The sequence below is a fragment of the Cyrtonyx montezumae genome, unplaced genomic scaffold (assembly GCF_038088225.1).
Source record: "Cyrtonyx montezumae isolate F1298 unplaced genomic scaffold, pur_monq_1.0 scaffold_10, whole genome shotgun sequence".
NCBI lineage: Eukaryota > Metazoa > Chordata > Aves > Galliformes > Odontophoridae > Cyrtonyx > Cyrtonyx montezumae.
This window is the reverse complement of record NW_027071826.1, coordinates 4694360-4709956: the sequence shown is the minus strand read 5'-3', so window position 1 is coordinate 4709956 and position 15597 is coordinate 4694360. Positions and strand designations below refer to the sequence as shown.

At 49.7% G+C, this 15597-nt stretch overlaps 1 protein-coding gene across 1 annotated transcript in view; it reads left to right on the top strand.

Annotated features, from left to right (window-relative positions):
* FANCM (FA complementation group M) overlaps positions 1–15597 on the top strand; it is a 52449-nt gene that overhangs the window by 33182 nt on the left and 3670 nt on the right. The window contains exons 14-23 of the mRNA XM_065748574.1: positions 5160–7056; positions 8027–8103; positions 8214–8282; positions 8989–9126; positions 10612–10768; positions 11559–11665; positions 12159–12677; positions 13419–13794; positions 14361–14652; positions 14773–14993. Of these exons, the coding sequence (XP_065604646.1) occupies positions 5160–7056; positions 8027–8103; positions 8214–8282; positions 8989–9126; positions 10612–10768; positions 11559–11665; positions 12159–12677; positions 13419–13794; positions 14361–14652; positions 14773–14920 (3780 nt within the window). The 3' untranslated portion in view covers positions 14921–14993. The remainder of the gene's footprint in view (positions 1–5159; positions 7057–8026; positions 8104–8213; positions 8283–8988; positions 9127–10611; positions 10769–11558; positions 11666–12158; positions 12678–13418; positions 13795–14360; positions 14653–14772; positions 14994–15597) is intronic.

Here is a 15597-nt window from a genome sequence, read left to right as displayed (position 1 = left end):
AAGAAAGGTTTGCCAAAGAGGAATCCTGCAACAGGGCTGCCCCTGCAGAAAGGCCTTTAATGCCTGCGTGCCTTTATTGCTTCAGCAACGAGGGCCTGGCAGATGGACCTGGATTTTCTACTGACTACAAGCAGGGATTGTCCTGTAGCACGGTAACAAATCAAGTTGTCCTCATGCAGAACAATAGCTGATAAACATGAGGAGTGATTTTTTTTACATGGGCAGACAAGGGGGAATGATTTTAAGCTAAAAGAGGGGAGATTTGGATCAGATGTGAGGAGGGAATTCTTTATTCAGAGGCAGTGAGGCCCTGGCACTGCACAGAGCTGTGGGTGCCCAGTCCGTGGAGGTGCCTGAGGCCATGGAAGGGCCCTGTGCAGCCTGAGCTGGGGGCACACAGCCCATGGCAGGGTGGGGCTGGGGGCTGTGAGGTTCCTGCCAACCCAACTGAGCTGTGATTCGTGGGGTAAAGTTACTGACAAAGGGAAAAGTGCTCCAGAGACAGCCTCAAGTTCCTAAAGAACCTCAAGATGCTCTCCCAGAGTTTTACATCAGACATTTTGAGGGTATTTCCAAATGACTTTTTCCCAGGAGATACTGAATGAAGCTTAAAAATGGTTCACATAAGGCCCACAAAGAGGGTACCATTTTAGGCCCTCATTGGCAGTAGCATATTTCTGGTTTGAAACACTGACCCACGATGTGCAGAACTTCTTTCCCAGCCACGAAGAAATGATTTAGGGCAGCAAATGGTATTTGTTTACCATGTTCATGACAGATACACTGAGCTACTTGTGGAAGTGGTTTCAACTGTGGGCAGCTGTAGTGGCCTGGGCTCCAAATCTGCCTTAGACAGCAGCGAACAGATAAAGCAAATACTTTCTTTTGGGATTCCCAACAAGATGCTATGCAGAAGTGCCCCTGCTCATTCTTCATTGCAAAAGAAAGCACAGCACAAACAAACCCACAAAAGCAGTGCTTTGTAGTGTGAGTGGGGAGGAGGTTTGCTTTGTCCTTAGGCAGTGTGGCTGCCAGACAGAACCTGCGAGACCAAAGATCTCGGCTCTCCAATTAAAATGGTTTCTTTGTGCCACATCAGTTCTTCTGATTTTATTGCCAAAGAATTTTGAGTTCAGGCTATAATTGAGATCTTGTTTAGATGGTTCCAAGCTTTAATTGCAGGTGTTTTGTGTTTAATGGTCCTGTGGGGTTTGATGCTCACAGCGAGGACAGGAAAGAGTGATTAGGCAAAAGATTTTGGGGTGTCAGCCATGTGAAAGGGGATGGGGCAGATTGTGTGGCACCTGGAAGGGCTTAGCTGTGGTGATGTGAGATGATGTGCTCAGTGGTGACTCCGTGTTCAATGCTGTATGGAAGTCTCCTTGGCCAGGTTCAGCCAGAAAGACTGTTTTCCACCTAAATGAAATGTTCTCAGCTTTCATATAATAGGGAAAACAAAATAAAAAATGTGAAACACACGAGGTAGGGTTGGCAGCCTTAAATCTGCAGGCAAGAGCAGCTTGGTGTGCATTCCATGGTACCCATAACACCACTGCATACCCTTGCCTGCTGTTTCCCAGTTTCTGTCATTAATGTTTGCACTCCTGATGTCCCTCCCTTCTGTCAGTGCAGTACTGCAGCTCATCCCACAGGTTTGTAGGCTGTGGCTCCTGTTCACTTGTGTTGTTTTGTTCCATCATATCATTTGATTACATTCTGGGAGGGGGAATGCCCTGCACTGAGATTTTGCATTTAGATCTATGGATTTAAGAAGTAGCTGCATGCTGCGTTCCATAAGCTAAAAATATGCAGGTAAGCAATTAAATGTCTTAATTGTTCATTGTTCATTGTGTCATAAGTGGTTCCAACCAATATTATATTAACCAATTATATTTTATCTGGAAGTGCAGGAATGAGTTTGCTCTCTGTGTTTTCATAGAAATTAAATAATGGTGTTCAACATGTCATAGAATCATGGAGATTTGTTAAGGTTGGAAAGGACCACTGTGATCACCAAGTGTGTCAGTGGAATTAGTATCAGCAGATAAATGAGCAGCAGCCAGCTGCCACCAGCGAGGAGCAGATGTCCTGGCAGGAAATCCCAGCTGCTCTCACCAGAAGGGCCAGAGCAGTCAGACGTGTCAGACAGCAACTTGGGTTTGAGGCCATGTTTGTGGTGACAGCAAGAGGGGGAGCTGGTGGTGGATTAGCTGCAGAGAAGCTGCCTGAAACCAAGGCAGTGTTAGAGCTGCTAGATCCATTGGTAATGGTTGTTGTCAGCAGGAGGAGCACAGCTGCTGCAGGGCAAAGTGGTTTCTGTGTCATTAGACTTCTGCGATGAATCAGCTACGGGTGATTTTTAGGGTCTCTGGCTGTGTATAATGAACTTGAGCTTCCCCAGAAAGTTTTTGACAGCATTTGTTCCTCCGGAGCATCAGGAGAAGCTCTTTTAGTAGGAATCGAAGTTGCTGGAGGAGAACTGATTCCTCTGTCATCCCAAAGTCTTCCAAAGCACGTCTGAAGGACAGAAGAGCTGGGACAGGTCTGGAGCACACATCTTGTGGGCAGCGGCTGAGGGAGCTGGGATGGGTCAGTCTGGAGAAGAGGAGGATTCCTGGTGAGGTGGAGGTCAGCAAGTGATAGTGAGAGGATGAGAGGTGGTGCCAGGGGAGGCTCAGGTTGGATATTGGGAACCATTTCTCCTCCAGAAGAGCGGGGATGTGGTGGCACAGCTGCCCAGGAGTGGGGGAAGCACTGGAGATGTTCCAGAACGTGGGGATGTGGCACTGAGGTCTTTGGGCTTTGTGAGATGGATTGGGGTTGGGCCTGGGGATCCTAGAGATCTTTTCCAAACATTGAGGTGTGGTTTAACTTCCTCGGTGAGCGTGTGTTGAAATACTGATTATGTTCAAAGCAGTAATTACAGCCTAAGGAGTATTTAAGAGTGGGGGAAGAATACAAGCCATGTCTTTGTTGAGGTAAGGATCACGTGCACAGGGCAAACACGGAGGGGTTTCCTCGAGTATTAGGGCACCAGGCAGTCCCTATGGACATAAGTACACACTCTTGTCATTCACATAGATGGAACATGCTGCTTGATGTCTGCTCTACCTGCTCATGGAAAGTACAGTGTGAAAACACTAGGCTTGCTGTTGTAATTATTGCTAATATTCAGCTGAAACCTAGCTTAACCAGAAAATACACCCAAGTGACCTCATACATTGGCAGCATTTACTCAATGGGATTTGACACTCAGGATGGAAGGAAACCATTCAGAAGCCTTTCCTCACTAGGTCTAGCTCAAAGCAGTTAGAAAATAGGTTTTACTGCCTGGTGTCAGGAAGGAGGTTAATGCCATTGTTTGTGCTGCTTTTGCTGCAGTTTTAATTAAACTTTCTATTAAAGAAGTGATCACTGTTAACACCTATTGTCCTATCTGTTTACACACTTATTTATTGTTTCCCTCTGAAATAGCAGAATCAACAAGGTTTGCTGATGTCAGTCTCATTAGGAAATGTGCATCTAAAGTGGCCTAAGACGAAGGAGAGGTTAATTTCAGCTTTGACCTCAGCAATATATTTAAGTTGAAACGCTAGAAAACACATGGACTTAAGGTATTAAAACCATCTGAGGATGTGTATAGAGTTGGTTTGACCAGGTTTTGTTGGCTGTTGATTGTTACTGCTCTTCTTTGGGAATAAATGAGAACTCCCATATCGTTTCTCTGTTCTGGCTGAAAGCAGTCATTTGGAACTTGCCCCCTTTTGTGTCCATTGCTTTCTACCCTGTTCTGGCAGTAAGACTTCTTAGAAGTCAGTATAGGGATCTCCTTTTTGTGCTCTTTGTGAGGAATCCTGGCTTTTAGCTTTGGATGTGCTTATGTATGAGCAGGCCAAGCACAGGCAGTGCATGTGGCAGCTGAGTGCCATCTTTCGTTGTGATGAATGGAGTAGGTATTTCGTGGCCCTCAGTACTGAATCCCTCCCAGCAGAACCTCTTCCTTTGCTCATCCATACTGCTGTTCTGACCTCATGGAAATCATCACTGAGACACATGTCATTGTGGTAAACAGGATTTGTAGCCAGCTGTGCCCCTGACCTCAAAGCACCTGTGCACAGATTCTTCCTTATTTATTCTGCTTGTGATCCTTTCTGTGGCCTGCTTGAGAAGTTAGTATTAAAATCTGAAATAATAAATATAATTTATTATTAAATTTTGAGAATGAACCGTTGCTCTCAGTGCTGGATGGCACGCTTTACTGCAGCCAGGGAGCACCCAAGGCTGTGTTAGGGTGTAAGCTGTTGTCAGAGGTGTGGAAGACAGCGTGGAATCTCAGCCAGGGTGGAGTGCTCTCAGGAGCACTCCTGGAGAAAGCAGTGGAAGTGGGTACGACTTTCTGCCTTGTGCAGTGGGATGGATGGAGTGACTTACAGAGTATTTGTCAGCCTTATTTTCCACGATTGACTCCTGGCTGCCACCAGAAGTCTGGCAGTAAAAGCCAGCTTAGCTGCAGGCATACTGGCTGCGGAAGCTCTGGCTGTGTGGTTTTGTACATCAGCAAGTCCAGTTTCTTGCCTGCTTTTCAGGAACAGGTGACCAGGTGGTCCCATGATGTCACAATGTCATCTCTGAAACTTCCCGAACAGCTCTGCTGTGTGGAAACCAGGGGTTGTTGAAATGAGAAGTCGTGTTCCCTGTGAATGAAGCCCAGGGGTTATGTCTGTGCACGAACAGCCTGTGCATTGCTTGGGTACGTTCAGTAAGAGCAAAGGGCCTGGCTGGTGAAGGGTAACAGATGCTATGCAAGGTGTTGGAGTTTGAGCAGTGGCCAGCAAAAGCTGAAGTAGAACTTCTCTGTTTGTCTTGGGACAGTGAGGAGGGTGCAGGAGTTTCAGGTTGCAGGGAGTTGTGCACTGAGCTCTCCGTAGTGCCGCCGTTATTTACGCTCGCTGGTTTTGATCTTTCTAAGACATTCAGGTTTGATTGCTCAAGCACAGCTTTGCAGCCGGGCATTTTCTTTGAAAGCTGTCACCTTAAATGCAAAGCACTTCCTTTTTTTGTTTTATTTTTTCTGATGACCCCCGGGAGTGAAGAAATCTTTGTCAGTTGTTTTAAATATTCTCGTGACAAATCCCTTATTACACCATGTTTTCCACCAGGGAGACTGCAGCTATGAACTGGAGCTTCAGCCTCACCTACGTATTGAAGATGTTAGTGTTCGAAGGAGTAAAAGTCATCCTTCTGTGACCAGCTCTGCTCAGAAGGCACACTCGTCTAAAAGAGACATGGCACGTGCCAAAAAACCATCTGTACCTGATGTTAGTGATAATGAGAGAGAATTCTTTTCTATATTTAAAACAGCGAACACAAAGACTTCCAGGAGAACTCCTGGGTTGGATTTGGAAGAGCCTGAGCTGCCTACAGACAGCGGTGCTTCAGCTCCTGGCTCAGCAGGAGGGCTCGCTCTGGTTGAAAGCACTGACCAGGGCAGTGAGAAGGAGGAGGAAATAGAGAAGGTGACGTTTGACTTGAATGAATGCATTGACTTATGTGACGACAGTGAAAGTACCATAACTCACGAAACTGCAGCAGTAAAGGATCCCAAACTGTTGGATGAACACTGCGGTTCAGTGAAGCACGCAGATTTGGGTTACAGCAGCTTCACAGCCGAGGAGCCGCCCGTGTCCTCAGACTTATTTTATCTCCCTAAATCATACGTGGATTCGTTTGTGCCTGTGAGCTCATCTGAAGAGCTTTCTAGGCTAGAGGGAGAGTTTTTCCGTGTGAAGAGGCTGTTAGCACGTTCTCCTCCCTCTGTCCCTGAACTTCAAGATTTTGAAGAGCTGTTGGGATGTGAGGAACCAATACGTCCTCTACAAAAGGTGACCCTCAGTAGTTATTCAGAGCAACTGCCAGACAAAGACTTTCCCTCCTCGTTGGAAGTTGGTCGCTCACTGCTGCCTGCTGGAAGTCCGGAGCTGGAAGCCACTGGTGGGATGTGTGCTTCTGAAATGAGCTGCTGTTCAAAACCTGTGTCAGCTTCACCAATGGCTGCTGGTAGAGCCGAGGAGGGGCCTCCATGGGGCAGCAGCTTCCGCAGCCTGTTGGGCAAGGAGGGGTCCACAGAAGTTCAGAAGAAACCTCTAACACCAAATGGCACAGATAACCCTTCAGACAAACATTTTGTTCGAGGAGATGAACATTTAGGAACAAACAAGAAAAACGTGAGTATTGACGAAGAAAAGAGTATATATTTATTTGAAGATGAACTCATCTATGAAGCAAATAATGAAACGATGTCGGCGAGCAACGAGCCTTCACTCAGGTTGGATTCAGGTGGGCACACTTCTCACCTGGCTGCAGGGCCGGGCTGCCTGCACGAGGACAGAGCCTGCGAGGAACGGGCAGCACGTGGGGAAGTGGCACCCACGGGAGCATGGGGCAGTGGCAGTGTGGCCGAGTGGGCCCTGCACACTGATGACCTCTGTGACTCCTCCCAGGAACTGTTTTCCGTGAACTTTGATCTGGGGTTTTCCATTGAAGAGTGTGAGAAGGAAATCCTTGAAGAAGATACGGATACAATGAATACCTCCAGGTTAAACAGTGCCTCAAGGAGTCGTGCGGGTGTTCAGCTCACTGACAATAAAAAGCCTCTGAACGATAAGTGCAGGTTCCAAACGTCGCCAAAATGGGATTGCAGAAATCTAGAGGGGAGAAACGTTTCCACTCCACTGCAGAGCAGAAATGTGAGGGACACAGCAGTGCCTGGGGACACACCAGAGGGCAGGACAGGACGTGGGTCCTCGCCTCCTTCACTGTGTACCCCAACGGGCAGAAAGGTTTGCAGTGCTGAAGCTGCCAAAAGGATTCGTAAGAATGTGTTCTGTAGCACCAGGGAGCAAATTCCAGAGGTTCATCCTGTGGATAAGGTCAGTGCAGGCTCACACAGGAGGAGCTTTGGGAGTTCGGCCTCAGATGCACTTGATTCTGCTGGAGGAAGAACTGAAAAGCTGGAGGGCACCAACCTTCGTGTTTCACGTGTGTTTCCTGCTGAAGGTAGGGGATTCAGTGAATAGTTAGTTAAAAACTTTCATGTTTAAGCAAATACTGGTGAACCCAATGTCTTTCAGGTTCCAGAAAACATGGAGATGTGGCACTGAGGGACATGCTCAGTGGGGTGGGCTGCGGTTGGGCCTGGGGATCTCGGAGCTCTTTTCCAGCCTGTACAATCTCCAGCTAGCTGTTGTGACTTAGGTGGTTACGGTGGAAGAAGGGAGCTGTGGCTGTATTACTCAAACCTGGCTCCATCAGGAAGCATTCCAGAACTTCAGCCTCCTGTAACATGTCCTGCATTCTGCCTTACCTATCTGAGGCTGAAGTGTGTGCATACGTACTGGAGAAACCAGTCATGATTAAATTGCTAATATCAGTCATGATACAAATGCTAACAGGTCAGCTGGGATCGCTTCCATTCAGTAAATGCACCTCATAAACAGCCATCCTCCTTCTCCACTCATACGATGCTTGGAGATCCTACTTTCTCTTTGTCATATCCACATATTTCAGCAAAATCAGTCCTTTGGAGAAAAGCAGAGAGGCTGCAGTGGTCTGAAAGGTGCTTAGGGAGAGGGCTGCTTGGGGGGTTCTGGTCTTGAGTTTCATTGCAGTGCATCTGAAGGTGTACATAGGACAGAATGTCTCCAGAAGTGTAACACTTGAACTCACCTTCCAAGGGCTCCTTCTCTGGATGTCACAGCTCCTGTTTCATTTTTCTCCTCCCTTTCTCTGTACCTGTGGTGCCTGGGGAAATCATTTCCTCAGAGAACGTCTTGGAAAGTAGGATTTATTGTACATCTCAACTGGAGAGAATTGATTTTGATTAAAAGGGTGAAAGAGAGCAGTGTGCACTGCACAGATCGATAAGCAATCTCCTTTGGAGGCTCTTTTATAAGAGAGGTGGGTTTTGGTTGTTGCACTCCAAACAATACGTTTCCTTATAATTGTTACTGACTGTTTCTCTCTGTAGGAACCAGCAGTGAAAGCGAAGAAGAGATTGTTTTCCAGAGGAAAAACAGGAGAAACAATGTTTTGAAGTCTCCTGATGTGAGTCTTAAAAGGGAAAAGACGAGAGAAGCAAAGTGAGGAGCACGTCAGCTGTCAGAGCAAAGCTCCTCTCTGCAATTACTCTTATTTCTGTGTTTCTGTCTGCATAGGTTGTGAACGACAGTGATTTCGAATCGCCCATTCGTGCCCCCAGGAAACGCCGACACCTGCTGAGCGTGGTGAGTGGGAGCTTTGTACTGAGGGAGGGAAGGCGTGTAAACTCGTTTCTGGAGTGTTCTTGTTTGCTCTATTTGCAGCCAGGAGGAAAGTGTTCTTACTGGAAATACAGGCACACTGGGACACTATTTTTCCTTTCCTCAGTTCTCCCCCAGGGTTTCCTGCATTCAGTCTGTATGTGTTTGGGAGAGAGGTGCAGGGCTGAGAGTGGAACGTTGTGAGAGGCACTCAGTGACCTTTCTTCCACAGAACTTTGAATCACAAAGTTTCATCTGATTTTTCATCCCAAATGATGCATTTTTCTGCTCTGTTCTGTTCTCAGAGGTCCAGTTTTTGCATTGTATAGAGTGATTAGCATCATTTTGACATGTGTCATCAGTTACAACAACCTGGTGTTGCTTAGGAAAAGGGAGGGAAGTTTCTCACTCAGAGGGTGGGATGCACTGGAACAGGTTGCCCAGAGAGACTGTGGATGCCCCATCCCTGGAGGCACTCAAGGCAAGGTGGATGTGGCTCTGGGCAGCCTGCTCCAGTGGTTGGAGACCCTGCCCATGGCAGGGGGTTGGAACAGGATGATCTTTGAGGTCCTTTTCAACCCAGGCCATTCTGTGATTCTGTGACACACCAGATGTTGAAGAATGACTGTGTGACTGAAAGCTGGCTTCCTTCAATCTCATTTACTGAAGTGCTGGTGAATCTTTCCTCCAGTCCGACATGTCCAGCGACGATGGCACGGACTGTCCCAAGAACCCAAGCAGGAGCACCAAGGGCCACCCAGCTGCAGGCAGCAAGGCACAGCTGAGAAGTGTGAGACGTCAGAAGGTCAGGAGCAACCTTAGATGCAAGGTATGGCATTGCACATCTCTCTGAACATGCTGAAGCACACTTCTGGAGCAGCTGGCATTCAGGTTGCAGTACAGTTAGCTGCTTTGCTTTGTCTTGTGTGTATGTATAAGTGTACATGGAATTAGTGAGGTTTAACTTCATGTTCAGAGTGTTGGAATAAGAAGAAAAAATCTAACTTGTCTGTATTCAGATTTAAAAAGCCATGAAAATTGCAGAAATCTCAAGCACAGGTTGAGCCATTCATTGTAGAGCTTGCATATCTACGTCTGTTGTGGCCTGAGCATGAGAGCAGTTGGGCTGGAAGGCTCCTGCCAAGTCCCAGCACTACAGCTATGGGCTGAGCCACGTGACAGCACGTCACTGAGGGCACTGTCATCATGGCTGTCAGCACTGCTGCACGGGGCAGCACTCTCCTCCCAGCATGCCTGTCCCACTGTCTGCACACCTCTCCATTGAGAAATGCTTCGTCATACGTGGTCTGAACCTCCCCCTGGTGCTGCTTTAAAGATAACATACTCACAAAAATTCCATTCTTCCTTCACCTGTCGACTTACCTAATCGTTCCCAGTGCTGGACATGGCAATTCCAGATCCACGGAAGGTCCAGAGCTTCAGACTCACTGAGCTCAGCCCACCTGCACCCCACAGAGCTCTCAGTGCAGCACTGCTGTGCACTCAGAGTCACCGAGCTCGTGGGCCCAAGGTGTCCCCAGCAGCCGAGGGGTGGTGGTTCAGCAGGTGCTCTGGGAACCTGGGAACTTGTTGTTTCCTGAGTGTGGCACAGTGTTCTCACACTGCAGTTCGTCCTCTCGTGGTCTTTCCCACGAAGAGTGGGGTGGGGACCAATTGGCAGAAGCACTGGGAGTTCTTCCCTGTGAGTGCTGACCTCCAGTGTGCTTTGTCATTGTCAGAATTCTTTAGATAAGGCACTACAGATGATGCTGTCCTTCAAGCTCACTAATCCCTGTAAGAAGTGGGTGTTAAAAGGAAAGACTCAGGAGATGCTGAGAGTCAGAAACATCACTGCTTGCAGCAGTTCTGGGTGCTGCACCACGAGGGATGGCTCTGTGCTTTGACTGGAAATATTCTGGAGGCAAACAAATGATTCCTCTGCAGAAAACAAAGCACGGAATGAGTCTTTTGTCAAGGTTTTATTTTATCAATTTTAGCTGATACGACGTGAGAGTTATCTTAATAGAAGAGTTATCTTAAGGCCTTCCTGCAGTGTTAGCTGGGTGCGTGCAGCAGGGCATGGCACATGTGGTTGCAGCACTCTGCCATCCAGCTTTGCCCTTCAGTGCTCTCTGTGCACTGTCACATTATTTATTTTCCATCTCCTTCCCTTGGGACGGATGCTCCTTTCAGCTGATGTTCTGAGTCCATGAAAGGATTTAATGGGAGGCCCCCTGAAAGGCTGGTTAATTGTAGCAGAATTGATTCAGTCTTGGTAAAAAAAAAAAATTTGGGGGTTTCTTTTCCTTTTCAGGACGCAGCAAGACAGTTTTTAGACGAAGAAGCTGAGTTGTCCCAGCAGGATGAGAGCTGTGTTTCTTCTGATGAGAGTGAAGACACAGACAAGGAGCTGAGCTCCTCACTCGGTCAATTCCTGAACGACGACGCAGAGGTCACACAAGTGTTAAATGGTGAGGGCTGGAAGCAGTGCGTGGTTGATGAGGGGAGGTGTTTCAGTGCTGTGTGAGGTGCAGCCCTTGGCCACTTGCTGCTGTCAGCAGTAACGTCCTCAGCTGTGGTCGATGAGGTGCTTCCCCACCTCTGTATCTTTTCTGTTTGTCTTCCTGTGGGTTTATTACGGAGTAAGTCTTCCCGGGAATCTCTGCCATGCGATTGCTTTGTGCAGTTGATTCACAGCCAGCCCCTCATACAGCACTGAACAGATGGAAACAGAATTCCCCATTTCACTCAGAGTGTTCTGAAGTCGTGGGTCTTCTCGTGCAGAGAGGTTCTGTAATATGATGTGAAGTAGCAGTACCAGTGTTAAGGATAAACTGTGATGTTGGCACTGTCAGAGCTGAGATTTTGCTGCTTTTGGCCAGGATTCCTGTCCCCCTGTGGTTCTAAACCTTGTCTCCCCCCTGGGATATTATCCTGGTGCCACTTAAGAGGTTCCCAGGTGTTGCTGAGGATTTTCTTCCTCCACTGGCTGGAATTTTCCTCTCTGTATTTGTCTCATGTGGACTCTGATATCCTGGAATCACTGAATGCTTTGGGTTGGAAGGGACCTTTAAGACCACCTCAGTCCGCCCCTGCTCCAGGGAGGGACACCTCCCTCTGGCCTAGGGAGGGATCTCTGGGGCTGTGTGGGGAACTTCAGACACAGAGGCTGTGAGGAATGGCTCATGGAAAACAGGATTTCATAGGAGCAAAAGGAAGAACATCTCCTTAGTAGTACTGCGTTGTCTTTTCTTAATTCAGACAGTGAGATGAGAGGCGTTTACCTGAAGTCCGTGCGCAGTCCGGCGCTGGGGAACAGATACAAAATGGTGCATCGGGAATTCAGCAGCACTGAGATTTTCTCTCAGGTATGGATCCGAAGTGCTGCTGTCCGTGTGAGGTTTAGTGGCAGTGTTCCAGCTCCAGTCCCACCCTGAAGAGCTCTTTGCAGCCTGCTGCTGAGGAGCAGTAAGCTCTAAGTCCTCCTGATCAGCCCTCTTGCACTCAGCACGTGGGGCCGATCTGCAGGCTGTCCTGCCCTGACACTGACCATCAGAGATGGGTGGAAAAGATCAGCAGGTAGGTCTGACCCCACTGTGCCCACTGCCCACGTCCCTGTGTTGTGGAGCATCCCATGGGCGATGACCCCGCTGCTCCCTGCACAGCTGTGCCGGTGCAGCACCGCTCTTTCAGTGAAGAAATAGTTCCCAATATCCAACCTGAAACCTTACGTGGGTGTGTGAGAAGCGTGGGGGCTGTGCACACATAGGCCAGGCCGATAAGCAGAGGCATAGTGAGGAAGAGCAGAGTCACTGCATCGCTTCACTCAGCCCAGCTTTGCTTTCCTCCCCCCCCCACCAGATCCCCGAGCAGGATGAGACTTACGCAGAAGACAGCTTCTGTGTTGCGGAGGGGGACGAGGAGACGTGCAGAAGTGGATCGAGCGAGGACGAGGTGTGTGTGAACTTTGATCTCTTAACTAAGGAGAGTTGTGCAGGGGGAGGACAGCGGTACCTCACTCGGCGGAAGAGAAAACTGCGCAGTGCTGCCATGGAACAGAACTGCTCAGCCCCAGTGCGGAAGAGGCCGTCCCGAATTATTGTCCTGAGTGATTCCAGCGGGGAAGAAAACATCAGCAATGAGCAGGCCGCTCCAGCAGGCTGCTCCAGGGCGGAGCGGGGAACTGCTGAGTTACACATGTCACTGCCTGCAGTCCCTTCGGTGCCTCAGAGAAAATCAGCTGAGGACATCGGTGCTCATCGGTCTGCAGAGAGTAAGAGTGGTTTGCTCCTGGGCCTGAAGGCGTCTGCATCTGAAGTGCTGGACTTCCAGCCAGGGCCTCGCTCCAGCTCACAGAAGAAGGATCTCGGGGCTGCTGAGGTGGGTGTGGTGTCAGCTTGGACCTCTCCCCGCTTCGTGGTGTGCTCCGGGGACAGCCTGAGCTAGGAGCTGCTCCGTGAGGGCTGAGTGAGGAAGGAGGGGGGTTCTGCCTGCAGTGTTTTGTGTCACCAGCCCTGGTGCTGCCACAGGAGAGGCTTTTCTGCTTGGAGGGTGCCTGAGCACTCCATAGGATCATAGAACAGCTTGGGCTGAAAAGGATCCCAAAGATCTTGTCTCGTTTCAACCCCCTGCCGTGGTCAGGGTCACCAACCACTGGAGCAGGCTGCCCAGAGCCACGTCCACCTTGCCTTGAGTGCCTCCAGGGATGGGGCATCCACAGCCTCTCTGGGCAACCTGTTCCAGTGCGTCCACACCCTCTGAGTGAAAACCTTCCTCCTAACATCCAACCTCAGCCTGCCCTGTCTTAGTTTAAAACCATTCCCCCTTGTCCTATCACCGTCAACAACAGTAAGAACATTTGGCATTAGTTGCTCTTGAGCCTGATAACTATGAGAGAACATGGATCTGTTTCCAGTAGCAGGGACAGACAACTGATATATGGTTTTGCAGTTGTATTAGTCTGAAACTGCTCACGAGTTGCAGTATCAGTAGGACAGCTAAAAGAGCTTTTTATGAATTGGACTTTCCAAACTCCGACGCGCTCAGTGTCTGTTCAGCATTGGTGCCAAAATCTGCATTTTTGAATTGCTGTTCATTCTTTGTGCCTCTGTGCTGTCTCAGCACTTACAGCTGGAACGTGTGAGGAGCACCGCAGGGAGCAGCTCAGGTTCGGTCTGCTGTGCTCCCACAAAGCCCCCCCCAGCCCCAGCTGTGCCGGATGAAGATGCATCACTGTGTGTTCTGGTGGACAGCCGTGAGATCTCCTCGGGCACAGACGTCATCTCAGCGCTGAAGGCCGTCCATGGGCTCAGGGTGCAGGTCTGCTCGCTGGGCAGCTGCGATTACGTGGTCAGCAACCGCATGGCGGTGGAGAGGAAGTTCCAGTCCGAGCTACTGAGCACCGTGAACAGGAGTAAGGTCACGCAGCGGATCCAGCGCCTGCAGGGCATGTTTGAGAGGGTGTGCGTGATCGTGGAGAAGGACAGGAGCAGGCCAGGTGCGTGTTCCCGGGGCACTGTGGGGATGTGCTGGGCTCTGCTCCGGGTGGGTGTTGCCCCCATTGGCCGTGTGTGGAACTGGAATCAGACTGAAAGCGCTCTTGTTGCCTCCGTAGGAGTGGTGCATTCGTAAGGTCACAGGTTCATCTGGATCCACAGAGACACGAGTTACTGATCATTGCTTGTGTCTGTCTTCTCTCATTACAGTCCTTCTGGAGTGCTGCTCCTTTGAGCCAGGCCCGGTGCTTTCTTTATAGCATTGCAAGACCTCTTCAGCTCTCTGTGCTGTCCTCATGCCCATCCCTGAGCATGGATATGTCCCTCAGTGCTCTCCTAAGGTTCTCTGCATTTATGCTCACTGCCAGTTCTTATTTCTCCCTCTCAAATAAGTCGGTGCTGTCCCACGGCTCCCCCAGCCTCCTTTCCTCAAGTTTTCCCTCGTGCTGGTTTTGATCCATGACATCTGGAAGCAGGGGATCCTTGGGCTGCCTGCCTTTGCGATTGACCGTGTCACAGTGATTTAGCACTTGTATTGCACTGAGTTTTCTGCATTGCCCCCGTGCAGGGGATCCATGGAGGTTTCTGCAGAGGACGCAGTGCTATGATGGCATGCTCGCTGCCTTGCTCCAGGCCGGCGTCCGGGTTCTCTTCAGCTCTTGCCAGGAGGAGAGCGCCGTGCTGCTGAAGGAGCTGGCCCTGCTGGAGCAGAGGAAGAACGCCGCCATCCGTGTGCCAACAGAAGTGGAGGGCCACAGGCAGGACATGCTCAACTTCTACCTGAGCATTCCCAACATCAGCTACGTGGCTGCTCTCAATATGTGCCACCGCTTCGGCTCTGTGAGGAAGATGGTCAACAGGTAACAGCTCCAGGAGGGCCTCACTGCCTGGGGCTGAGGACTGCTGGCCGTGCTCCGCTCCCTGCTGTGTCCTCACAGCCACATCCCTCTCCAGCTCTGTATCCCTGTGCTCTCTTGCAGTTCCCCATCAGACATTGCTGCTGCTGCCCAGCTGAGCCCGCAGCGCGCGGAGGAGACGTTCCGTTACCTGCGCTATGGCTTCGATGTGCAGATGCTGCCTGAGAGTCTCTGTGCAAAGGGGAAAAGCGACGGTGCCACCAAGAGCTGAGAGTGACAGGGGCTGCTGGGAGCCTCGTGCTGTCCTTCCAATTGCACTTTACTGAGCCTACAGACCCTGTAATGTAAATAAACCCTCAGAGAAACATTGGGGTGCACAGGGGGAAGGTTACTGCTGTTACTTTCTTTGCCCTCGTGGAAGAGGGGTGGTAGCACAGTGCCCAAGGAGCAGTCGTTGCAGCACTTCCCTCCTCCCCACAGTGTCTACTGGGAGGGTTTTCCCAGTGAGGAGGGGGCAGAAGGGGACCAGGCCCAGGAGACAGCCCTGTTCTGTGCACTCAGCACTGCAGTGATGATTTTGTTCCTGTTCCTTCCCACTCAGAGAAAAGAGATGCTCAAAGCTTTATTCTTCTGTACTACACTAAAAATACTGAGCAGTGCTGATGAGGGGGGGCGGGGGGGGGTTAAGAACTGGTATTGTAAAGGATGAGTGAGCACCTACACAGCTGTGCCTGCCCAGTCCAGGCAGGTGCTTCTCTAAGAGCTCATAAAACTGCTGCTACATTCACGCAAAAAGAATTTCAGCAGAGGAAAGCAGAAGGCACTTCCAAATAATTACAGACTGTGTTATTAAAAATTTACTGTACAGCAATATTTCTAAAGGTTTTAACGTGAACCACTCAGAACTTGCAATTTGTTGGCATCAGAGTGCATTTCTACCTTCCCCCG